Source organism: Parus major, chromosome 3 (assembly GCF_001522545.3).
Source record: "Parus major isolate Abel chromosome 3, Parus_major1.1, whole genome shotgun sequence".
Lineage (NCBI taxonomy): Eukaryota > Metazoa > Chordata > Aves > Passeriformes > Paridae > Parus > Parus major.
This window is the reverse complement of record NC_031770.1, coordinates 27144202-27164619: the sequence shown is the minus strand read 5'-3', so window position 1 is coordinate 27164619 and position 20418 is coordinate 27144202. Positions and strand designations below refer to the sequence as shown.

The 20418-nt window shown below is 39.7% G+C and overlaps 1 protein-coding gene across 2 annotated transcripts in view; it reads left to right on the top strand.

The window, feature by feature from the left end:
* The window catches only part of LOC107201109 (leucine-rich repeat and fibronectin type-III domain-containing protein 2), a 175247-nt gene extending 159740 nt beyond the window's left edge, over positions 1 to 15507 (top strand). For both annotated transcript variants that reach the window (XM_015620304.3, XM_033512555.1), the window contains exon 4: positions 12646 to 15507. In XM_015620304.3, the coding sequence (XP_015475790.1) occupies positions 12646 to 13564 (919 nt within the window). In that variant the 3' untranslated portion in view covers positions 13565 to 15507. The remainder of the gene's footprint in view (positions 1 to 12645) is intronic.
* The last annotated feature ends 4911 nt before the right edge of the window (positions 15508 to 20418 follow it).

Below are 20418 nucleotides of genomic sequence, written 5' to 3'. Positions count from 1 at the left end.
TGTGCAGACAAGAAATCAAAAGTCATCTTGCTCCATCCCAACTGTGAGGTTCACATCGGACAGCCAGGACCAGGAAGATGGGAAGCATCACAGCACATCATCCTGGGAGATGCCATGCTACATGAGAAAGATCCAAGACACAGAACGATATTGATGGGAACCCGGCACCAGCTGGTAACTGCACTGTGCGTTGACTTTACAGATGAAAGTGTTTATCATGTTCCCACAGGAAAGCATGGACCGAAAGATGGTCCCTGGGACATCCTAATTGTAGGTGACACTTTCCATGGTACAAGGAAAATTTTTGTTTTTCCAGAAGTACAAACAGTGTAACCTGGACAAGAAATCTTTGTCCAGCTGTGCTGCACGGACGTACCCTTTTATCTTTCACAAGGAACTCCAACTGCACAAGCCTTTCTACTCCCACTGAACAACTTATAATGGCTTCCCCTCAACCCCACAATAATGTGGGCACAGACTGTGGGCTCAAATAAGCCATCAAGTATGGCCTGTTCTGTTAGGGGAAGAAGATCTACTGACCAGGGATGCTGGATGCCGGTGCAGACGTGACCATCATGGCCAACTCAGAGTGGCCAGCAAATTGGGAACTGCAGCCAGTAGCAGGCATGATTTCAGGGATTGGTGGAGCCACAGTGTCTATGCTCAGCAAGCAGAATGTCATCATCAAAGGATCTGAAGGCAAGATGGCAACCATACAGCCCTTTGTGGTAAGGGCCCCCATCACCCTATGGGAGGGGGATCTTCTAGCCCAGTAGGGGGCTTCCTTACATATTCCCAGCTGGAATTTCTGATTGGAGCCACTGAGGACTGCACACTGCCATCTACCCCTTGCCTCACCTGGAAACGTGAGGACCCAGTCTGGGTCGAGCAATGGCCCCTCTCAAAGGTAAAATTGCACACGCTACAGGACCTAGTTGAAGAGCAGTTTGCCAAAGGCCACATCATCTAGACCACCAGCCCCTGGAATTCCCCAGTCTTTGTGCTGAAAAAGCCTGGAAAGGACAGATGGAGACTCCTCCACGATCTTCTCAAGATCAACAAAGTCATTGAGGACATGGGTCCCCTCTATCCTGGCCTGCCCTCACCATCTATGCTGCCTGAAGACTGGACACTTGCCATCATAGATATTAAAGACTGTTTCTTCAGCATCCCACTGCACCCCCAAGGTGCCCCCTGCTTTGCCTTCTCCATCCCCTCTCTTAACAGAGAGACTCCACTCAAAAGATATCATTAGCTTTATCTTCCTCAAGGCCTCAAGAACAGCCCAACTATATGCCAGTGGTATGTCATTCACATCCTGTGTCCCATCTGGAAACAATTCCCAGATGCAGTCATCCACCACTGTATGGATGATACCCTGGTCTGTGCATCAGGAAAGACTTACTTGGACAAAGCAGTTAAAAAGACCATTGAAACCATAGAGAAAGCAGGATTTGAAATTTGTGAGGACAACATGCAGTACACCACCCCATGGACTTATCTCGGACTCCAAATTTGTGAAAGAACCATCGTACCCCAGCAGCTTGCCAACTGAGATGACCCAAAGGCCCTGAGAGACTTACACAGTTTATGTGGGTCCATCAACTGGATCTTGTCCCTTAATTGGAATTACAACAGAGGACCTCAGTCCCCTGTACCATCTTCTCCATGGCAGTGGAGACCTGGAGTCTCCATGCACTCTTACACCAGAAGTCCAAGACACCATCACCAAAGTCCAAGAAGCCCTGTCTTCACACCAAGCCCATCACTTCAAGACCAGCCTGCCTTTCCAGTTAGTGATTTTGGGAAAGACCCCCTGTTTCCATGGATTGATTTTCCAGTGGGACCCTCTGTTCATAGTTGAATGGATCTTTACAAACAACCAGCCTACAAAGAAATTTAGCCTTTCAAGAAATCATGGCGCATCTAATTAAAAAAGCCAGGACTCACCTCCTCTCTCTTGCAGGGTGTGAGTTCACATGCATATACCTACCACTGACTAATGGCGACCTGGAGCATTTGCTCCAGACTAATGAAAAACTCCAGTTCGCCCTGGATAACTATACAGGACAAATTTCTATCCATATACCAAAACACAAACTTTTTAATGTGGCCTTTAATTTAACCCCAAAATTAGTCCAAAGCAGGACACCTCTCAAAGCTCTAACCGTTTTTACAGATGGCTCAGGGTCATCTCACAAGTCTGTAATGATCTGGAAAGACTCCAAGACTCAAAAGTGGAATCTCATGTCCAAATGTTGGAAGGATCCCCACAGATAGCTGAGTTAGCAGCCGTTGTCAGAGCCCTTGAGAAATTCAAAGATGAACCCTTTAATTTGGTCACAGACTCAGCTTATGTTGCTGGTACAGCTATGAGAGCAGAACATGCTTTTCTCAAGAATGTTTCCAATCCAAAATTACACCAGTTGATTTCTGCATTAACTTGTTTAATATCCCACAGGAAGCAACCTTACCATATTATGCATGTGAGGTCATACCTGCCAGGTGCCATCACAGAAGGGAACAAGAAGGCAGACACATTGGTCATGTCAATAGAAACTGCTAATGTCCCTGACATCTTTGTTCAGGCAAAGTTGTCCCATGCATTTTATCATCAAAATGTACCCACCCTGATCAGAATGTTCAAGCTCTTGAAATATCAAGCAAAAGCTATTATTGCAACGTGTCTGAACTGCCAAAATTACCAGATATCGTCTATGGGTACCGGAGTCAATCCCCGAGGCCTAAACAGCTGTCAGTTCTGGCAGACTGAGATGACTCATTTCCCACCTTTTGGAAGGTCTAAACATGTGCATGTGTCAGTCAACACGTTTTCTGGAGCAGTATTTGCATCAGCTCACATAGGAGAGAATGCCATTCAAACCATCAAGCATTTTCTTCTTTGCCACTCTGGGAGTCCCAAAAAACATCAAAAGAGACAATGGACCTGCCTATGCCTCTCATAGGCTAAAAGAGTTCTTCAGTGAGTGGGGAATAGAACACAATAGAGGCATACCTGCAAATCCCACAGGACAATCCATCATAGAAAGAACTCATCAAACCCTTAAAAGAGTCCTCCATCAACAGCAGAGAGAAGCAGAAATTACATCAAGAGATTCTGTAAAGCCCTCTACACCGTTAACTTCCTAAACTGTACAGCATCCGAGCCTGACCCTCCAATCCTTCACCATTTCTCAAATTCAGCCCAAGCTAAGCTCACTGAGGAGCCACCAGTGCTAGTAAAGGACCCAGAGACACATCAGGTTTCTGGGCCTTTCCCACTGATTACCTGGGGAAGGGGCTATGCCTGTGTCTCACCACCATCTGGCCCTGGATGGTTCCAAGGAAAAAACATAAAACCGTATCTAGGCACTGCAAACACTGCCCCCACAGACACTAACGAGAATTCTCCTGAGTCAAATACAAGACCCCCACAAAACCAGACCAGCTCTGCATGGAGATGATGGCATCACCGAATGTCCACAAACCAGAGAGAAGACTGTCCCGTCACACGGCAGCAGATAAAACAGAGAACTGAACAAGATGCTGCTGCATCAGTCAAGCCATAGGCCAGATGCAGTCTGGTCACTAATTGCTCCCTGGTTTATATGTTGTTACCCCTTTTTCCCCAAAAACTCTCATGTCCCCCTCCCTCAGCCCTTGCCAGAACCTCTCTAGAACCCTATACCTCCCTCCCCCATCCTCAGTTTGTAGTAAATAGAAAAAAGTGGGGAAGGAACAGAGGAAAGGGATAAGGGAGAAAACCCTAAACCTTCCCCTTCCCACCATAAAGATAACAAATTTTATTTATATTCTCTATCAGAGGCCCCATCCCTGTCAAAAGATGAAAATTACCTTCTCAGTCAATAGGGACTAATGGGATGGGTGTCATCTTTAGTTAAGGGAATTTTGTGGATTTTATTGTGATTATTATTTTATTAGCTCTGTTCTCATGCCTTCTCTGTTGCTTCAAAAGAGCTATAGGAAGTGCCTTTTTACTAAATACAGAGAGGGAAGCCGTGGGGGAAGCCCAGTCCTCTGACAGGCCTCCTCCTGGGCGATCTGCCCCCTAAAATAAGACAAAACTGCTTAGTGATGGTGACTAATGTGTAGATCCCTTCCTGCTTTGGGACCCCATGTTATTTCCTTGTTAACTATTGGTCATCTTATCCCAATCTCAGATCATTGGTCCTTTTCCCAATTCTCTCCCTATAAAACCCCCAACTTTTGTCCAGTTCAGTGGTAGATAATCACTGTCCCCCTTCACTGAAGCCTCCATTAAAGAACTCTGTGGAACACCACATGGTCTTCCCATCTCTCGTCTATGCACAGCTGGGGTAACCCATGAGTGAAGCTGTCTGGGCTGATCTGAGCTGATCACAGAGCAGAAATCACCTCTAAAAGAGCTGATCACTTGAAGCCTCTGACCAGGCTCCTAAGGGTTATCCCTGTCTGGAAACTGCCTGGAACTCCCTGGACAGCAGCTCAGTCTCGAGACATCTACCTGGGATCATTGCTGGAAGAGCTGGGGATCAGACAGACCCCCAGATCCAGCCGCAACATCTCCCCATCTTTAGAAACATGGTGGCTGTAATGTGTTGCTGCCTCTGTCAGTTGCTAACTTTAAATACTGTTGAACAATGTGAAATATACATGCTGCCTCTTTGCAACATTGCTGTGAATTATGATTTCTAACTCTACATTTACATGTAGATACAGAGTGAATTCATTAGTGTGCTTCTTCATTGTTTCCATAAATACTTTAGTTTCACATTTACTAACAGAAATATTATGTGGGCTTCCAATTACTCTGCTAATGAGCTTAAATATGTTTTAGTTAGATTTGAATTAGTGTGAGGAGTTTTTTTTCTGAGGCAGTTAGTATAATGAGGTGAAATATGTTCAGTGTGTTGCTGCATAGCTTGGGTGTGACTGGATTAATTGTTAGTGCTGACAAGGCTTCCTAGAGTGTGTATGCTTTCCCTCTAAAGATAGAATTGAAAGCTCAGGGCACTAAATGTCTGCTGCTGTCGTGTCCACATGAAAGAAATTATAGCACAGAACAGGGAGCCTGAAAGTCTAATTTTGTGTTGTCATACCAACATGAATCAAAATGAGATTGTCCCAGAGAAGTAGCTTGCACCTGGACAGCTGAAGTGAGCACCTTTATTGATTCAAAGAATCAGAAGATGTTTCTGGAGATCTTCATCCAAATGCCTCACCCATTGTGCTTGACTGCAGCTCCCTGTGGTTTGCAAGAATCTTGTTGAGAATTATAAAGAAGAGAATTTTCCCTAGAACAATGGCCATGGAGGGGAGCAGAATACCTTGTATCATGGTTCCCCTTCCTCAGCCTTGTGATTTCCCCTAGAGGCCTACACTTTCCTCTCTCACCTGATAAATTACTTCAAAGTACCTCCAGGGGACATAATTCAGCAGCCTACCAAAGAAAATTATATTCTCTGAGCCAATACTTTAACATTTGGGATGTTTTGTTGTTGTTTTTTTTTTTTACTTTCCTTTATAGCACAAGGCATATATTTAGTATTAGTATCTCTCTGTCCCACCATCTTCTGACAGGCATATAAATTGATTTTGTCTCTACCTTCTCTTCCCTACCTCCAACTCCAAAAGATCAGGAAAGAACATAAACAAATTAGGAAATAATAATGAAATAATAAGTACTATGTGTTTTATTTGACAAGATAGATTCTCTGAAGGGCAGCTGGATGAATGAGTGATGATAAGTTTCAGAAGAGCAAGAAGGGATTTGTGTTTAATAATAAATGTTCCATCTGAAGGCAAAATTATGATTGCATATCACAAAACCCCCCAAAACTTAGCAAATAAAAATGCAAGAAATTATTCATGTTGGGTTGATTTAGTGTTTACTGAAAAAGTCTGGCTACGTCCTGGTATTATCTGACATTTCCTTATGTTGACATGACTGACAGAAGAATTATACCCTGTTGCTAATACTAACAAACATCTCTTTTCCCAGGACACCAGAAATAAAACTGTCATTTTTTTCAAGAAGCAGGTCACAATAGGTCTCTGTCTTTCCCAGATTCTAAATTAAAAAATCTTGAATCCAGTGCCAAAAGAGAAGTCTCACACAGAAATATACTTGGTACTTTTTACCTGTTTTTTTTTTTTGTTTTTTTTTAAATTCCTGAGGCCTTACGATGATCTGAAGATACATATTCAAGGATTTATTTTGAAATCTGAAGGGTCAGAAATTAATCTCCATTGTTAGCTTATTTAATTTTTAATAATGTTTTAGATTCTATTTTCATTCCATCACTACAGAAACTGGGACTTTTCAGGATAAAAATACAGAAAAAAAGTTATACCAGTATATCCCATAAAATTTTCAAGCAAATCACAAAAGTTGGCAGTCAAGAAGAATGCTAAGTGTGCAACTTGAATCTGCCAATTGCATGCTCTTGCTCCCAGGCAATACATCATGTGTGACATTTTCACTTCAGTTTAGATCCTTCTAATCTTCCTCTGATCTTTTTCTGCCCTTTCCTCCAGATTTCTTAATCTCTGTCCACAATCTAAGGTCTTTAAACTCTTGATTCACTTCACTCTTTACAATTGTCTTGGCTTTCCTGAAAGATCTTCACATTTTTACATGATTTTTAGTCAATCCTTCTCTGGTATGCCTCCCACTGATACTTTCCCTCTCCCCCTTCTCCACCATCCTACTTCTATCCTACTGCAATTGAAGGTGGACACTCTTCCTGAAATGTAGGACTCCTTCAGACCCTTCTAAAACACTCAATGGCAAATTACCTGAAATATTTTCTTTTTCTTTTTTTCCTCCAGAAAAACATATGAAACTGGACTGAAGAAAAAAACTCAAATACCTTAAAAAAGGGGACAAACTTATTAATGGAAAGAAGGATCATTTTTGGCATGAGATCTTCCCTGAAAAATGAAAATAGTTCAGATTCCAGTGTTTAACTTTTCTGGATTGATTTCTAGTTCTGAGGGTAATATTTTGCACTAAAGTGAAAGCAACTTTATCTAAGAGGAAGTTTAGGAGTGTACAGTGAGACTGATATTTTCACAGTAAGGCTTTATTATACTGAAAAGATAGTGTGCTAATTAACTGGAATATAATTTTACAAAATAATAGCTATTTCACCCTTGCACCCCTCTTTCTCTTACTTTTCCCTTCCTCATTACAAATTACAGTGCATAATGACACCATTGGCTAGCAGTTGCTCCATAATTATAGTCTATAACAGCTACAAAATTCACACCCTAGGAATTAAGCTTTTTTAACTTTTTTCCCCCACCTTTTCCTGATACAGCATTTAATAAATTAGCATGACTCTATTTTGAAGTCCTAGCATTCATTTCAGAAGGAGAAATTGTATACAGGTAGTAGATAGGCCCAAACAAATATTGTGCATAGGTAGCATATAGTCCTGGGTAATATAGAAAAAAAAAAATAATAAAAAAGACTATGAGAAAATCAACATAGTCTAGCATGTTACTATGAAACTGAATCTTGGAAGTTGCAAGTACCTTCCCAAAGGAATTGCCTTGACAGGTCTCTACAAGTTATGTGATTAAAGCAGTTTTAGGCTAAAACTAGATGGTATCATATCCCTCTTTTGATGGAGAAAAGGAAGAGACTTGCCTAGCCAATTAACCTAATCTGGATTTTGTCTAATTGTCTGTTTTGCATAACCACAGTATTAACCAGCAGTTCAGTCCTGCTAATCCCCAGTGCTACTTAGAAGAAAAGAACCGTTTGTATATTACAGTGTAATCACAATATCTACTAATTTCTTCCAATACACTACAGGCCTCTTTTGAAAAGAGATTGCTGGCATTATCCCCATTTTATAAATGAGGAGCCTTACAGTACAGCAAAATGATTTCTCAGGAACTGAGAGTTACTGATAAAGTGGAGCCTGATATCAGTGAAGCTGATGAAGGAAGAATAAAACTCAATTATCCTAAATTCTCAGCACAGTTCACTCTCTGCAAGCTTCAGTGCTCACTTACATCTGGGATTATGATAGAAGTCTGCAGCAAACCTTTTCCCCCTGCATTTCTAACTAATTTATTTTCTAGTTTTCTTAATATCACCACACACCAAAGTGAATAATTACAAAATTGCTTGCTTTCTTTATGTTGTGTCTGCAAGGACATAACAAGGACATTTTAGTGGTGATTCAAAATAAGATTGACTTCAAATAAGAGTTCTGTCACTCTCCTTCCCTTTTTTTAAAAAAGTGTCTCATGGACTCATTTTGGAGCTTTCACAAAATGAGACACAAATCTCCATGGACTGAAGGGAATGCATTGCTTGGAAAAGCCCTGCAAACCTTCACAGCTTCATAGCTCTTCATCACACATTAACTCTCCAAGGAGCATCTGTCTACTGTTGTTCTATTTCAGACACTTATGCCATGCCCCAGTTCTGGCCATAGGACTCCTCCTCTTCCATTAACTAAAGCTATTGTACCAAGGAGTGAGAGAAGGGGGCTTTTTCCTGTAAATTGAAAAGGTCAGTTGTAAGACCCCTATCCTCATTTCATTCCTTATAGAGTCAGGATTTTCAGAGAGAAACCTTGTTAATATATGAATAGTTTTCTTTGGGATATTTTGACCTTCAGATAGGATTCAGAAGCTAGATTAATATCAGATAACAAAATCCTGGCAGGAATATAGAGATTTGCCTGCTCCTCCTACTCCAGAGAATAAACCAAATGAGAAAGGCAGAAATTACTGTGTCTTATGTGTCTGGACAGTGAAATTTCCATAAGATTTTCAAATTTTGTCTTCACCTGGCTGGAGCTAAATTTACACTTTCGCCATTGACATCTTTGTGTGTTTGTTTGCTTTCCCAGTCCTCACTGCTCCAGGACTCCTTAAACTGGATAGATTAAAACCTTTCATAACCTATAATCTATAAGCAAGTCTTTTGTTAGTTGATCTCCTCCTGCACTTAGTCAACTGTCACTTTATTTTTTCCTAAAGAAAAGCTCATATCAAATTTAGATCTTTATTCCTCTTTTGTGATAAGAAGCATCTCTGCAACATCACCCTGCCCTGAAGAGCAGGTGGACAATATCAAGCTTGTTGTTTCAAGATACTGCAACTGTTAAGCACATTTGTTATCTGAGGGCTGGCAAGTGAACACCAGGATCTTCTGAGTTCCAAAAGCTAGTGACTTTAAAAACCTATTTTCGATCTTTAATGCACCAGATCGTTGCTATCTGAAACCAACTTTCTGTGTTTAGATGATGAGTGGACTGAACAAAGCCTTGCAAGATCTCTGCCTAGACCCAGTTTTATTGGCCCCTCTTAGGTTTATAGCAGCCCTGTGCTGTTAAGTCCCAGAGTTAAGGGCATGGTGGTCCATGATTAATGGCACTGCACACATGGAGCAGGCATGAAGAGACACCCCCTCTTAGGCGGCAAAGCAAAGATTGAAGTGGCATCTTACAGCTACCTGTATTGGGGACAGTCAAAGAAAGAGTCGTCAATATCCTAGAATAAAAATGTGACTGCATTGATTTTAGATGTGGGGAGCGTTAAGAGATGTCATCCATCAAATCTGACTGGCAGTATGTTTGGGGAGGGTAGACTGAAGCATGGAACAATGCCAAAATACTCTTAAAATTTGGCAAGTTTAAGAGAACAAGATTGCCTTCCTGTAAGATAGCAAAGAAAATCTGAAATTAATTACTTAACTCCTAGTACTCCTGAAATTGTTGTTTATTCCTATGCTTAGCTTTTCCTTACCAGAATGATCTGAAAATTTTACAGGAGCATTTAAAGTTTATTTACAGAAACATCCAAAATTCTTCATTTTAGATGTACATCTAAGATTATAGGAGAGTTAAATGCTTTTTCCTTAATTGGAATTGCAACTGTAACCTTTTAAAAACACGTTATTAGTCCCAGTATTATCATAGATGTAGTTTCTAGTATTCATTGAATTTAGAAATGACTCAGTTTCTTTTTAAGGCTAAGATGAGGTTTTTATTATAGCACATTTCAGCACAGTTAACCTGTCCAAGCTTTGGGAATCATTATAGCCTCACTTATGTACATTCAAAAATGCATTGGCTATACATTTCTTGCCACTATTCACTACTTGCCAGTCCTTGAATTATTCTATGCAGTTACATTACCTTGTAAACTTGTGTGTAATTATGTTTGAAGAAAACAAGTTGTAAATTACTTGTACTATCAGTGTTCACTGAAATTGGACATTAGTGTGTGAGACTGAGCAACTGTATTTCTATTTTTGTATGTTCATTTTCTTTTTAAAAAGAGCCACATCCTTACCTGAGGCCAGACTGATGGGTTGTGTAAGTGGTGAGGAAGTATAAATACAAAGATGAGCAGACATGTGCAAAGCTATAAAGTGTGTAAATGCAGGTGTTTGATGCTTGCTCAGAGACAGTGATCTCTCTTGTCTCTGTTTCATCAGTGAAAAGCCAAAGGAACCACTCTAACAGATGATGTTATAGTCCTGTTTTTCCAAGAGTTATGACCCAAGTTCAAGACCTAGTTTGTATGGCTGACTACTCTTTCTGCTAACAGTGCAACTTGTTTGTAATGAGATTTTACAGTGAAATAACTTCTGAATGACTTAACAATTGCAGAATAATTTTTAGCTTTGGTCTGGGAGTGGTGGTGAAAAGTGGAGTATAGCACTACACAAGGAGATAGGAAACAATTGGTGAAACTATTTAAGGGTTTAAAATGAAATGTTTGACAATAGTATTCTGTTATTCCATATATCATCCGTGGTGTGTGCATATATACTTGAACAACTCAACAAAGCGCAGTCTGCTGTGGGCAGAGATGTTTTGTTCCCAGAGCCACAGGGGGAGCAGAACAATTATAAATAGCTTGAGACCAAATATTTCAACTTTTGGAAACCATTTTAGCAACAGTATCTGGAGTGTTTCATGAGGGCTGTTTTATGACCTCTCGGCTCATTCTGAATAGCTCATCTGTATCTGTGTCAAACAGCTCCATTAGGATGATAAATGTGCCTAGAATTTCAAATACAACATTGAGTAAACCTGCCAGATGATGTTTATATTCCAAGTGTCTCTCACTGATATTTCTTTTCCTTACAGATTTTTTTTTCTGTGTTTGTTTGCTTTTTAAAAAGGAGCCACATCCTTGCCTGTGGCCAGGCTGAAGGGTTTAGTAAGTGGTGTGAATGCATAAAAGCAAAGATGATGAGAAAGTCATCTTTGCAGTGCCTTGACGTTGCTGCTTCTCTATGCAGGTCTGTTCCCTCCCACTGCACAGAAGGTGCTCTGCAGACCTGCAGTTTCTGCTAGCTGTGGCAATGATTTGAGGCTAAGGAAGCCTGGCGCTCCCACAAGGAATCTGCCTTGTTCCTGTGCTCAGGCCTTACCATCCCAAATAGTCACACCAGCTCACTGTGTTTTAAATGCCTATAGGGCTCCCTTGTTGCTGGTGCAAAAGACCTGCAAATCTAAGGCATAATGGACTGCTTTAATTTCAGCTTTTTTTCTCTCACCCAAGCCTGTAATGTAGCAGTAATGAAAAACATGCATGGCATATCTCTTTGGTGTTATTCTTGGCTATCCACCAGGCACCAAATCTGAGATTCTCCACTGTGTTCCACTAATGTGGAATTTTCCTGCAATTTTCACCAGTTTGAAATGGAGGTAGACCATGTTTATTCCCATCTGCTAATTTTGAATTCTAGTGATGTTCTAATATTGCATGAGTTCAAATGACTGCTTAAGTTTTGTGGCAGCAAAGAATAATGTCCATAAATGTCCCAACATGGAGCACAGCTTTGGTCTAGCTATTTGGTTCTTGGAAATAGATTTATACATGAGTAGAATTTTTTATTTTAAAGAAATCTTTTTATCATACCTATCTTCTTACCTCTCCTCACACTTTCACAGCCCGTACTGCCAATTCCAGTGTTTCTTTTTCACTCATGAAGGGGAAGGTGGTTGCAGTGATAAATTTCTGGCAAATATGATGATGTATTTTTATGCAGCATTTTACTCCCACAGTGGGGAGTAGGAGGATAGGGAAAGTAAGTGGGAGAGTGGAGAAAAAAAAGAGAAATGGTTGCCTGCCTTTCATTCTCAGTCAATGAGAAAACTAAGTGTAGACCCTTGCCTTCACAAGGTAAGTAACTGCTGAAGTTAAACAGTAAATGTTCAGGCACCTATGAGGTGATGTGACAACTGCCGCATTGAGACTCAGCAAGCACAGAGGTCATTTGCATACGCAGAAAGAACTGCTCTTTGTATGCTTTTATTCTGAGTTATTTGTTCAGGTTTGAATATATTTCAGATTAGGACAGATGCAGGTGAGGAGAAAAAGAATCCCTAGTTTAATTTGGTCTGTTTTTTCTTATTCCTTTCATTGCACAGTTGAGAGCTGGCCCTCAAAACGTGCATGTTACTGAATGCTGGGATGTTGAACCCTCAGGAGCTGGGAAGCTGGAATGCTTGTTTGAATTTTATGGCTCTTAATTTTATGGCTCCTCTCTGCTAGTACTCAGAACAATTAACATCACTTTATTCTAGTCTCTGTTCTCTCTTTTACTTTTGTGTCAAGAGTAACCAATTCCTTTTTGTTTTGTTTTGTTTTGTTTTTTTCAAGGATGATACCAGCTACAAACAAGGCCTTTGTTGTAACCAACCTTGTTTCTGGAACAGGCTATGACCTCTGCGTCCTGGCAATGTGGGATGACACGGCCACAACCCTTACTGCCACCAATATTGTGGGATGTGCCCAGTTCTTCACCAAAGAAGACTACCCTCAGTGCCAGTCGATACACAGTCAGTTCCTGGGTGGGACCATGATTCTGATCATTGGAGGCATCATTGTGGCAACTCTGTTGGTATTCATTGTAATTCTCATGGTCCGATATAAGGTCTGCAACAATTCCCAGGGGAAGATGTCTAATGTCAGCAATGTCTACTCACAGACAAATGGAGCACAACTAGTTCAGAACGGAGTCTTGCCCCAAGTCAATCCCAAAGTGGTGGTGAGAAATGAACTTAAGGAGTTTAACTGTCAATCTGCACGGAGCAGCATCTCTTCTTCCTCCAGCTCTGCAAATAGCCATGACTGTGACAACTACAGTCTCCAAAGTGAGCAGGGCACATTGTCCAGTAAATGGAGGCCTCCTTCCCGGTCAAAACACAATATTGACCGGCTAATGGGAGCTTTTGCCTCCCTGGAACTGAAATGTCAGAAAAAGGAGGAAATGACAGACTCCAGAACTTCCACTGTGGCCCGCCACTCGGACAAAGAGCCACTGCTGGGCCAGACAGAGTCCAATATCCACAGCTTCCTCATGTTGCCTCTGGAGGGCAAAACTAAACGTAGCCATTCTTTTGACATGGGGGACTTCATCACATCTCAGTGTTGCACCTACCCAAAAAAGATAACCAACATTTGGACAAAGAGGAGCCTCTCAGTCAATGGAATGCTTTTGCAGTATGATGACAATGACCTAACAGGGGCAAAAGGGATTTTCGGGAGCTCAGAGTGGGTAATGGAAAGCACAGTGTAAATATCAGTGTCTCCCCACTTCTCCCCTCATGTGTTATAAAACATTGTTTGCTTCAGGGCCATGCACTTGGAAAGAGAGGGGAGGAAACATTTTCTGTTGTACTGGCCAAAAAGGCAAACAAGCAAGTTACAGGAATAGTAAAAGAGAAAGAGGGTCATAAAATGTGAATAGGCACATATGGTACCATTCCTGTCTGGCCCCAGCTAAATCTTGTGTGAATGTTTCAAGGAATTTGCTAGTTGTATTTAACATTGCTTTCCATAAATTGCTCAGACTCTTGGTGAACCTTCACACAAGACTAAACAAGGAGGATGAAAAGGGGTTTAACAGCAGAAATTTAATTTTACAGGGTTTCTTTTTACCTTTTACCTTCTTTCTTTCTTTTTTTAATGGTACTTTTTTTTTTTTTTTTTTTTTTTTTTTAACCACAGAAATACACTTCTGTGGATATTACTGGTGCTAGGATATATCTGGTTGTCATTGCAAGGGATTTTCTCAAAAGTGCAGACATAGCACCCACAGGGGCAGATCAGAGTAAACTGTTCAGCATAATCTCATGGTCTTAACTGTGACATCTAGGCAAACAATATTTGTTGTTGGATGGACTTTTGGTTGGTATTCAATTATTTCTGTTCTGTTTTGATATGTTACTGCTTTTGAGTTGTTTTTTTCCCACAAGACAAGGTATGTTTCTATGCATATTTTGGTTTTGTTTTCAGTCTCATCATATCCCCCAGATGGAAAAGAGGATATGTACAAAGGTCAACTATCTGATGTAGTGTATAACCCACTTCTAATATTATCCCTTTTTGTCCAAAGAAAAATTAAATCTAGGGACAAATAATAAAAGAAAAATATCATGCTTGTTCATCCATCTTCTTCATAACCTCTTCTTGTCAATGCTCAAGGCAGATTGCAGCAGATCTTTATATCTGTAGGGATGTTGCTATCAAAGATGGGGAAAATAGTTATCAGGATACCCTATTAAAGGATAAAGAAAGGGAAAGCAAAAGTAGCTCCTGAACTCTCTTGTCTGTATCAGTAACATCAAGAAAAATAAAATTTTTGTATATTTCAGGGGATTGGTTATGTTCCAAATTAGCCACAGAAGCTGAGTTAAATTTGAGTATCTCAGAGCAGGGGATGTCCCATGTATCCCTTGTATAACATATAGCCCTTCCTCAGTCTGATGCACTCCTACTCCTATCTCTCATCCTCAGGAAGATACTTATAACAGGAGCTCTTCAGGGTTTGTAAATGGATTCTCAGATTGGTTTTTGGTGAGCATTTCTGTGGTTGTAGAAATACACATGGCCCATCCTGCAGAATTTATTTTCCTTACCAATTTTACTGCGATTTATAGCATTCTGCTGGCTATTGCAATTGTCCTGTCATTTGTTTATTTATTTGTTTGATCAGCTGTTGGGGAACCATTCTGAAATTCCACATTGCTACTATGATTTTGTAAAGGAGCTGGACAAAGTGTGCAAGGCACAGAGAAAATAACACATGAAAAAACTCTGTATTTTTTTTAAAGGTTCAGAGATACATTGTGACATGGCTGTGTACTTGATCTTGTATTTGTCATGTTTCCTACTTGGAGTTTTAGATAATGATATTCCTGTGATCAAAATATTTTCCCTTAATTTTCTTTCTCTTTTTTTTTCTTTTTTTTTTCTACAAAATGTACAGTAAAAAACATCCTTGGGGGAAAAAAGTACCTGCTTTTCATTTATTTGTTATTCCGTGGTCTGCTTTGAAACCTAAGAAGCAATTATTTTTAAAATTATCTTTAAAATGTAGATATTTGGTTTTTCTTTCCCACAAACTATCTTTGATGTCAGTATTTTAGGTATAAAGCAGGAATCAAGAAATACGTACCTTTTTGGAATGCATGAGAAAAGATCTTGTAAAAGGCATTTCAACTCTTTTTCTGTTGTTACATTTATACACATTTATATTACTAGAGTACTCTAAATCTTGATCTAAAATCTGCAGACAGAAGAGGTAGCATTTTTAGACTTAGAACCTGACTTTGTGTAGTGTTTTGCTCTAATTGTTGCTCACCAACAGTATTAATAGATTCAAGAGAGATCCAGTCAAACTTTGTTTAGAACATTTATCAAACTCTCTGTTTTTCTCACACTTTCTGAGACAAATGACACCTCCAGTGCCAGAATATACATAATCCAGCTGTACATATTAACCATTAATAACATGTACATTTAAGTTGCACTGAAAAGTCCTAAAGACATTAATGTAGTGAGCCAGTAATTTTCTTTCCCTTGTTCTACTGTGGTGCAGTTGGACTTTTTTATTATGTTGCTACTTCGCTCTAAACATGACATCTGGGTTGTTTCTAATTTAGACATCAAGTTCATCTTCAGTATTAGTACCATATACAGACATGAATTTTCAAAATATATCACATACTGTTTTCTGTGTTAAAGAGGAATACTCTTTCACATTCTCATATAAAATTAAAGTAAGCCAACAGATGCAGTTTTAAAATAATGGATAGTTGCCAAAGAACCAAGGTAATAAATTCCACACTCTAGAAACTGTATTCATTAGTGTTAATCATAATATTAATTAATTTAACTTTAATGAATGAGGCTCAATACACGTCAGCTGATTTTCAAATACTGCGCAAAATTAAACAGGTGTCGAGCTACTACCTTTGGTGCTCATAGTACTTGGGAGGAAGAGGATAGAGGGACTCAGAGGTGATGCAAGGAGCCTCATGTTGAGTCAGCAAGTGGCCAGCCCTCAGAGAGGTTACAGGTTGTAATCTTCCTTTAGGTGCCACCAGTTGCTGCCTTACTTCCACTACCAACAAAGCAGGCCTTTGGAATTATCCTGTGGCTTCCTCTTTACTCCTCTGAGAGCTGCTGAAGGCAGCTCTGTAGTTTGGGTTACATTCTGAATCCATGCCCTAATTGCTAAGGCTGCAGTTGCTGATTGCAATTAAGGCCTCAGAGTTCTCCACACACAATCTGACCAATCTCTACCGTGCCTCTGTTTTCCTGTGTGTACCTCACTCAGCAACTCTGGATTTGTTTATTCTTCTGTAGTGCTGCTGTGTGGTAGGGATTCTTTCTTGTCTTACTTCTGAGCACAACTGTGCATCAGTGGTACCTGAAGTGGTACATAGATGCCCATTTACTTGGTGCAATAAATATTTTCACTCATTATATTGGAGCTGAGCTAGTCCCAATGACCTAGTCTTCTCATCTCAGAAGAGAGAAGAGAGAACTTCTACACTGAGAAGTTTATATGGTGTCTCACAAGTTAATTTGGGGTAGCCTAATGTGCAGCTGCACCAACCATGTTTTAGGGGCAAATGTCAGGTAGTGCAGATAGTAAGGAAAACAACAGAGATAACGGGAGCCTTCAGAAATGAGAAGTCAGAAATTAAGGCTGCTAGAGAATTTAAAATGAAACCTATGGGATTAATTAAAGACATCTGCATATGCATATGTAACTCCTCTAAGTTAATTTTTTGATGTGTTTTATAATAGTGGAACTAGCTTTTTTTCCTAAAAAATTTATGCCATAGGCTTGAAAGACAATATGATTCCACTGTTAAATTCCACACAGTCCTGCTAAGAATCCAATCCAAATCCCCAAAATACCATACTATCATCCTGGAGAATACTAAACAAGGTGACAAAATGGAAATATCTGAAAGTAGTGATTATGTGGATTTTATTTGATGTCTGCTAAGAATCAAATGGTTGTATGAAATAAAAATAAAAGTGTGTGTGTGTGTGTGTGTGTGTGTGAGTGTGTGCACCTGTGTATGTACATATGCATAGCAAAGCAGACCAGACAATTTCCTTACACTTATATCCTTACAGATTTCATTAATTGGAATATATTTCTGGTTTCAAATGTTCTTTCTGAGTTTGCTAGCTCTAAAGAACAGCAAACTTTCCCACTTTCCTTAGAGGAAGATAACCTATTTGATATGTCTCCAAACTACACACTGTACTTGGTTATAATTGGGAATAATTCACTTGTAAAGCAATGCATAACAATGAAATGTGTCTCTGCCCAGCATAATGTGAGACTGAAAAGGTGGTAGATTTTCCTTTGCTAAACTTGTTTATATTCCAAATCATGGGAGAATGATCTGCTCTGGCAAGAGAAGAAAATAATATTCCAAATGCCTGCTTCATTTCTCACTCTTTACTCATCAAATGGCCACAAACACAGATGACCAAAGACAGTCCTTCAAGGTTTCTGCAATAAGTGCAGCAACTTTAATACAGCAAATTTAAGCACTTTCTAACCTGGGCAATGAGTAGTTACGAAAACATTTTAGTCATTGAATAGCTTGAATGTCACATCTGCTTGCAATGTTTTGCACACATTAACCTGCAGGTAGATCACAGCACACCCTTCAACCCCTTGCAGCCTATTTCTCTGGAAGTGACTCTCTGTGTTCAGTGTTTGGGCAATTCTGGATGTGTAATAATATTCTGGATGTGGAATTATTAAGAAACATTATTACTATCTTGCATAAATTCCCCTAAACATGATGATGGGATCCCTCTGAAAACATTAAATTAGGGTTGATTTTAGGACCAGATGAAAACCAAATCAGAGTGCCTTGAAACTCTTGCTTTCAATATAGGAATTTTATGTTCTGCAGTTCATTTTCCTTGTCCTAATTAACTACTCCTTAATCCCCAAAGGTACAGCATCCCTTAGCATCAGCTGTCAAAAGACCCTGCAATACAAAACAGTGCCAGATGCTTATTCCTGGTATTATACTTTCAACAGATGGAAAATGTCAGAGATATAAATACATATCCAGAAACAGATATCAGCAAGTGCAGGCATTTGTATTCATGTATACACATTCCCAGGCAGATATGTACATGTTGCGCTCTTTATCTGTGTGGTTTATGATGGACAGGTTTCCTAACTTGGTAATAAAGGAACATTTACATTTTTCATTAAATACTACTACTAGAAGAAAGGGAGAGAGATAACAGAAACCTCTTCTTTATAAGAAGCAGATTAGTCGATATGCTGCATCTCATCTCAGCTGGGAGACATCAGTGCTTCAAATGAACTTAATTGGTGGTGAAAAGGTTCATTCATTTCCTACAAGCACAGCAAAGGCTCAACTCTTCCGTCAGGGCATTTATTCAGTTGATGTTCCCACCACATGCTGCAGATAAGTCCCCAGTCAATGAGGATTTGCGTTCTGCAGGGAGGCAAGGAGCTGCAGGAAGTTACTTTCTGCATTCATTGTCCCTGTTGGACTCTTAAATGTGCTCTGATGACCTTGTGCTTTAGTTAGTTACTTTGTTTCTTTGGAGAAGGTAGTATCACATGTTTTATTCAGTCGCATGAGGCCTCAGACCCTAGGCTAGAGTAACTGGTGGAAAAGAAACATTGAAAATCAATGGCCTGTACGAGAAGAAAGTAATTCCTAACTCTTAAATCCATAAATCTTAGTTTGCAAATAGGAGAGGAAAATGTTCCATTGGTTACCTGGACAGTTAAAGAGGTGGACATCAACTTATGGTAAAAGTTTGCCTATATTTTTTATGCAACAAGAAATTTAATGGATATCTTTGATGACACTTTCAAGTTGCTTCTGTGGGACTAGTCTGTTTTAAAAGTATTGATGCGTCAATCCTCTTCTCTGCAATGAATAATGAAGACTAGTTTTATGCTGGGCTGTTTAATACCGCCTGTACCATTTATGAGTCAAATCACAAGATAGGTGTCTGAATAGGAAAAAGAGACTTTTGTTTCAGGGAAGTTGTTCCTCTTTGACAATATTGATGGTTCACAGGCATGAAATCCAGGATCTGAGAAGGCACGATGAAATGCCAACTTTATACCCTGAGTCTTGATGAGACTTAAAGTAAAATCCAAAGAGTGGATGTGTTAATCTTCCTTCCTTTAAACATGAATCAGAGATGGGAAACTTCAAATAATTAGACTCATAAATGTGATGTGCCATAGACAGAATAATGGTGCTCATCAGACAGATGTGATCCAGGTGTTGCTGCAGCAGGGAGTTGCTGATCACTGGTGGAATCATCATGCACAAAGGCTGCTGAAGCAGGATCCCCAGGAGATGATCACTGCACAGGTTTCAGCTGAGACAGAAGGAATGGGAGATGTAGGAACAGGGTCTAACATGGGAGTTAGACCAAGCTACTCCATGTCTAATAAATCAGTCTATCCTAGTATCCTTTAACAGGACATTAATAATTTCTGAGAAAATACCTTTAGGAAAACTTCAAAGAACTCTGTCCCAAAGCCTGATGGGCTGCACATCCTTATCCCCTTCTCTATAAAGAAGCAAAGAATACCTTCCAAAATTCACACCCTAAAAAAATAAAGCATAGCAAAACTAAAAGTAGGACCAAAAAAAAAAAACCAAAACCAAAAACAAAAAGAGCTCTGAATGCTTCCTCTTATTTCAGAGATCCTGCCTTTGAGTTTGTCAAGCCTGATTTTAAACCAAGATAGTTCTTGTCGTTTGAGACTGGGTTGCCTGAGGCACTTGAAAATGGACATGTATTTGCAGAGATGATAAAATTCCTCATTTGCAAAAAAGAAACAACATATTTGCAAAAAACACGCCTTCTGTGTGTTTCACTGTCACTAAATGAAGACCAAAGTGCATGGCAACAGAAACAGCAACATTAAAACACATAGTGTCGTGATTTAAAACCAATAACTAAGAAAATTACTTATTTCTTGCTGTGAGATATGGATTAGAACAAGAGCAAAACAGGCATAAAACTTAAAAGGAATAAACAAAGTTTATTGACAAAACTACAATAATAAGAACACCAGAATAAACTTCCAGAAAAACCTTT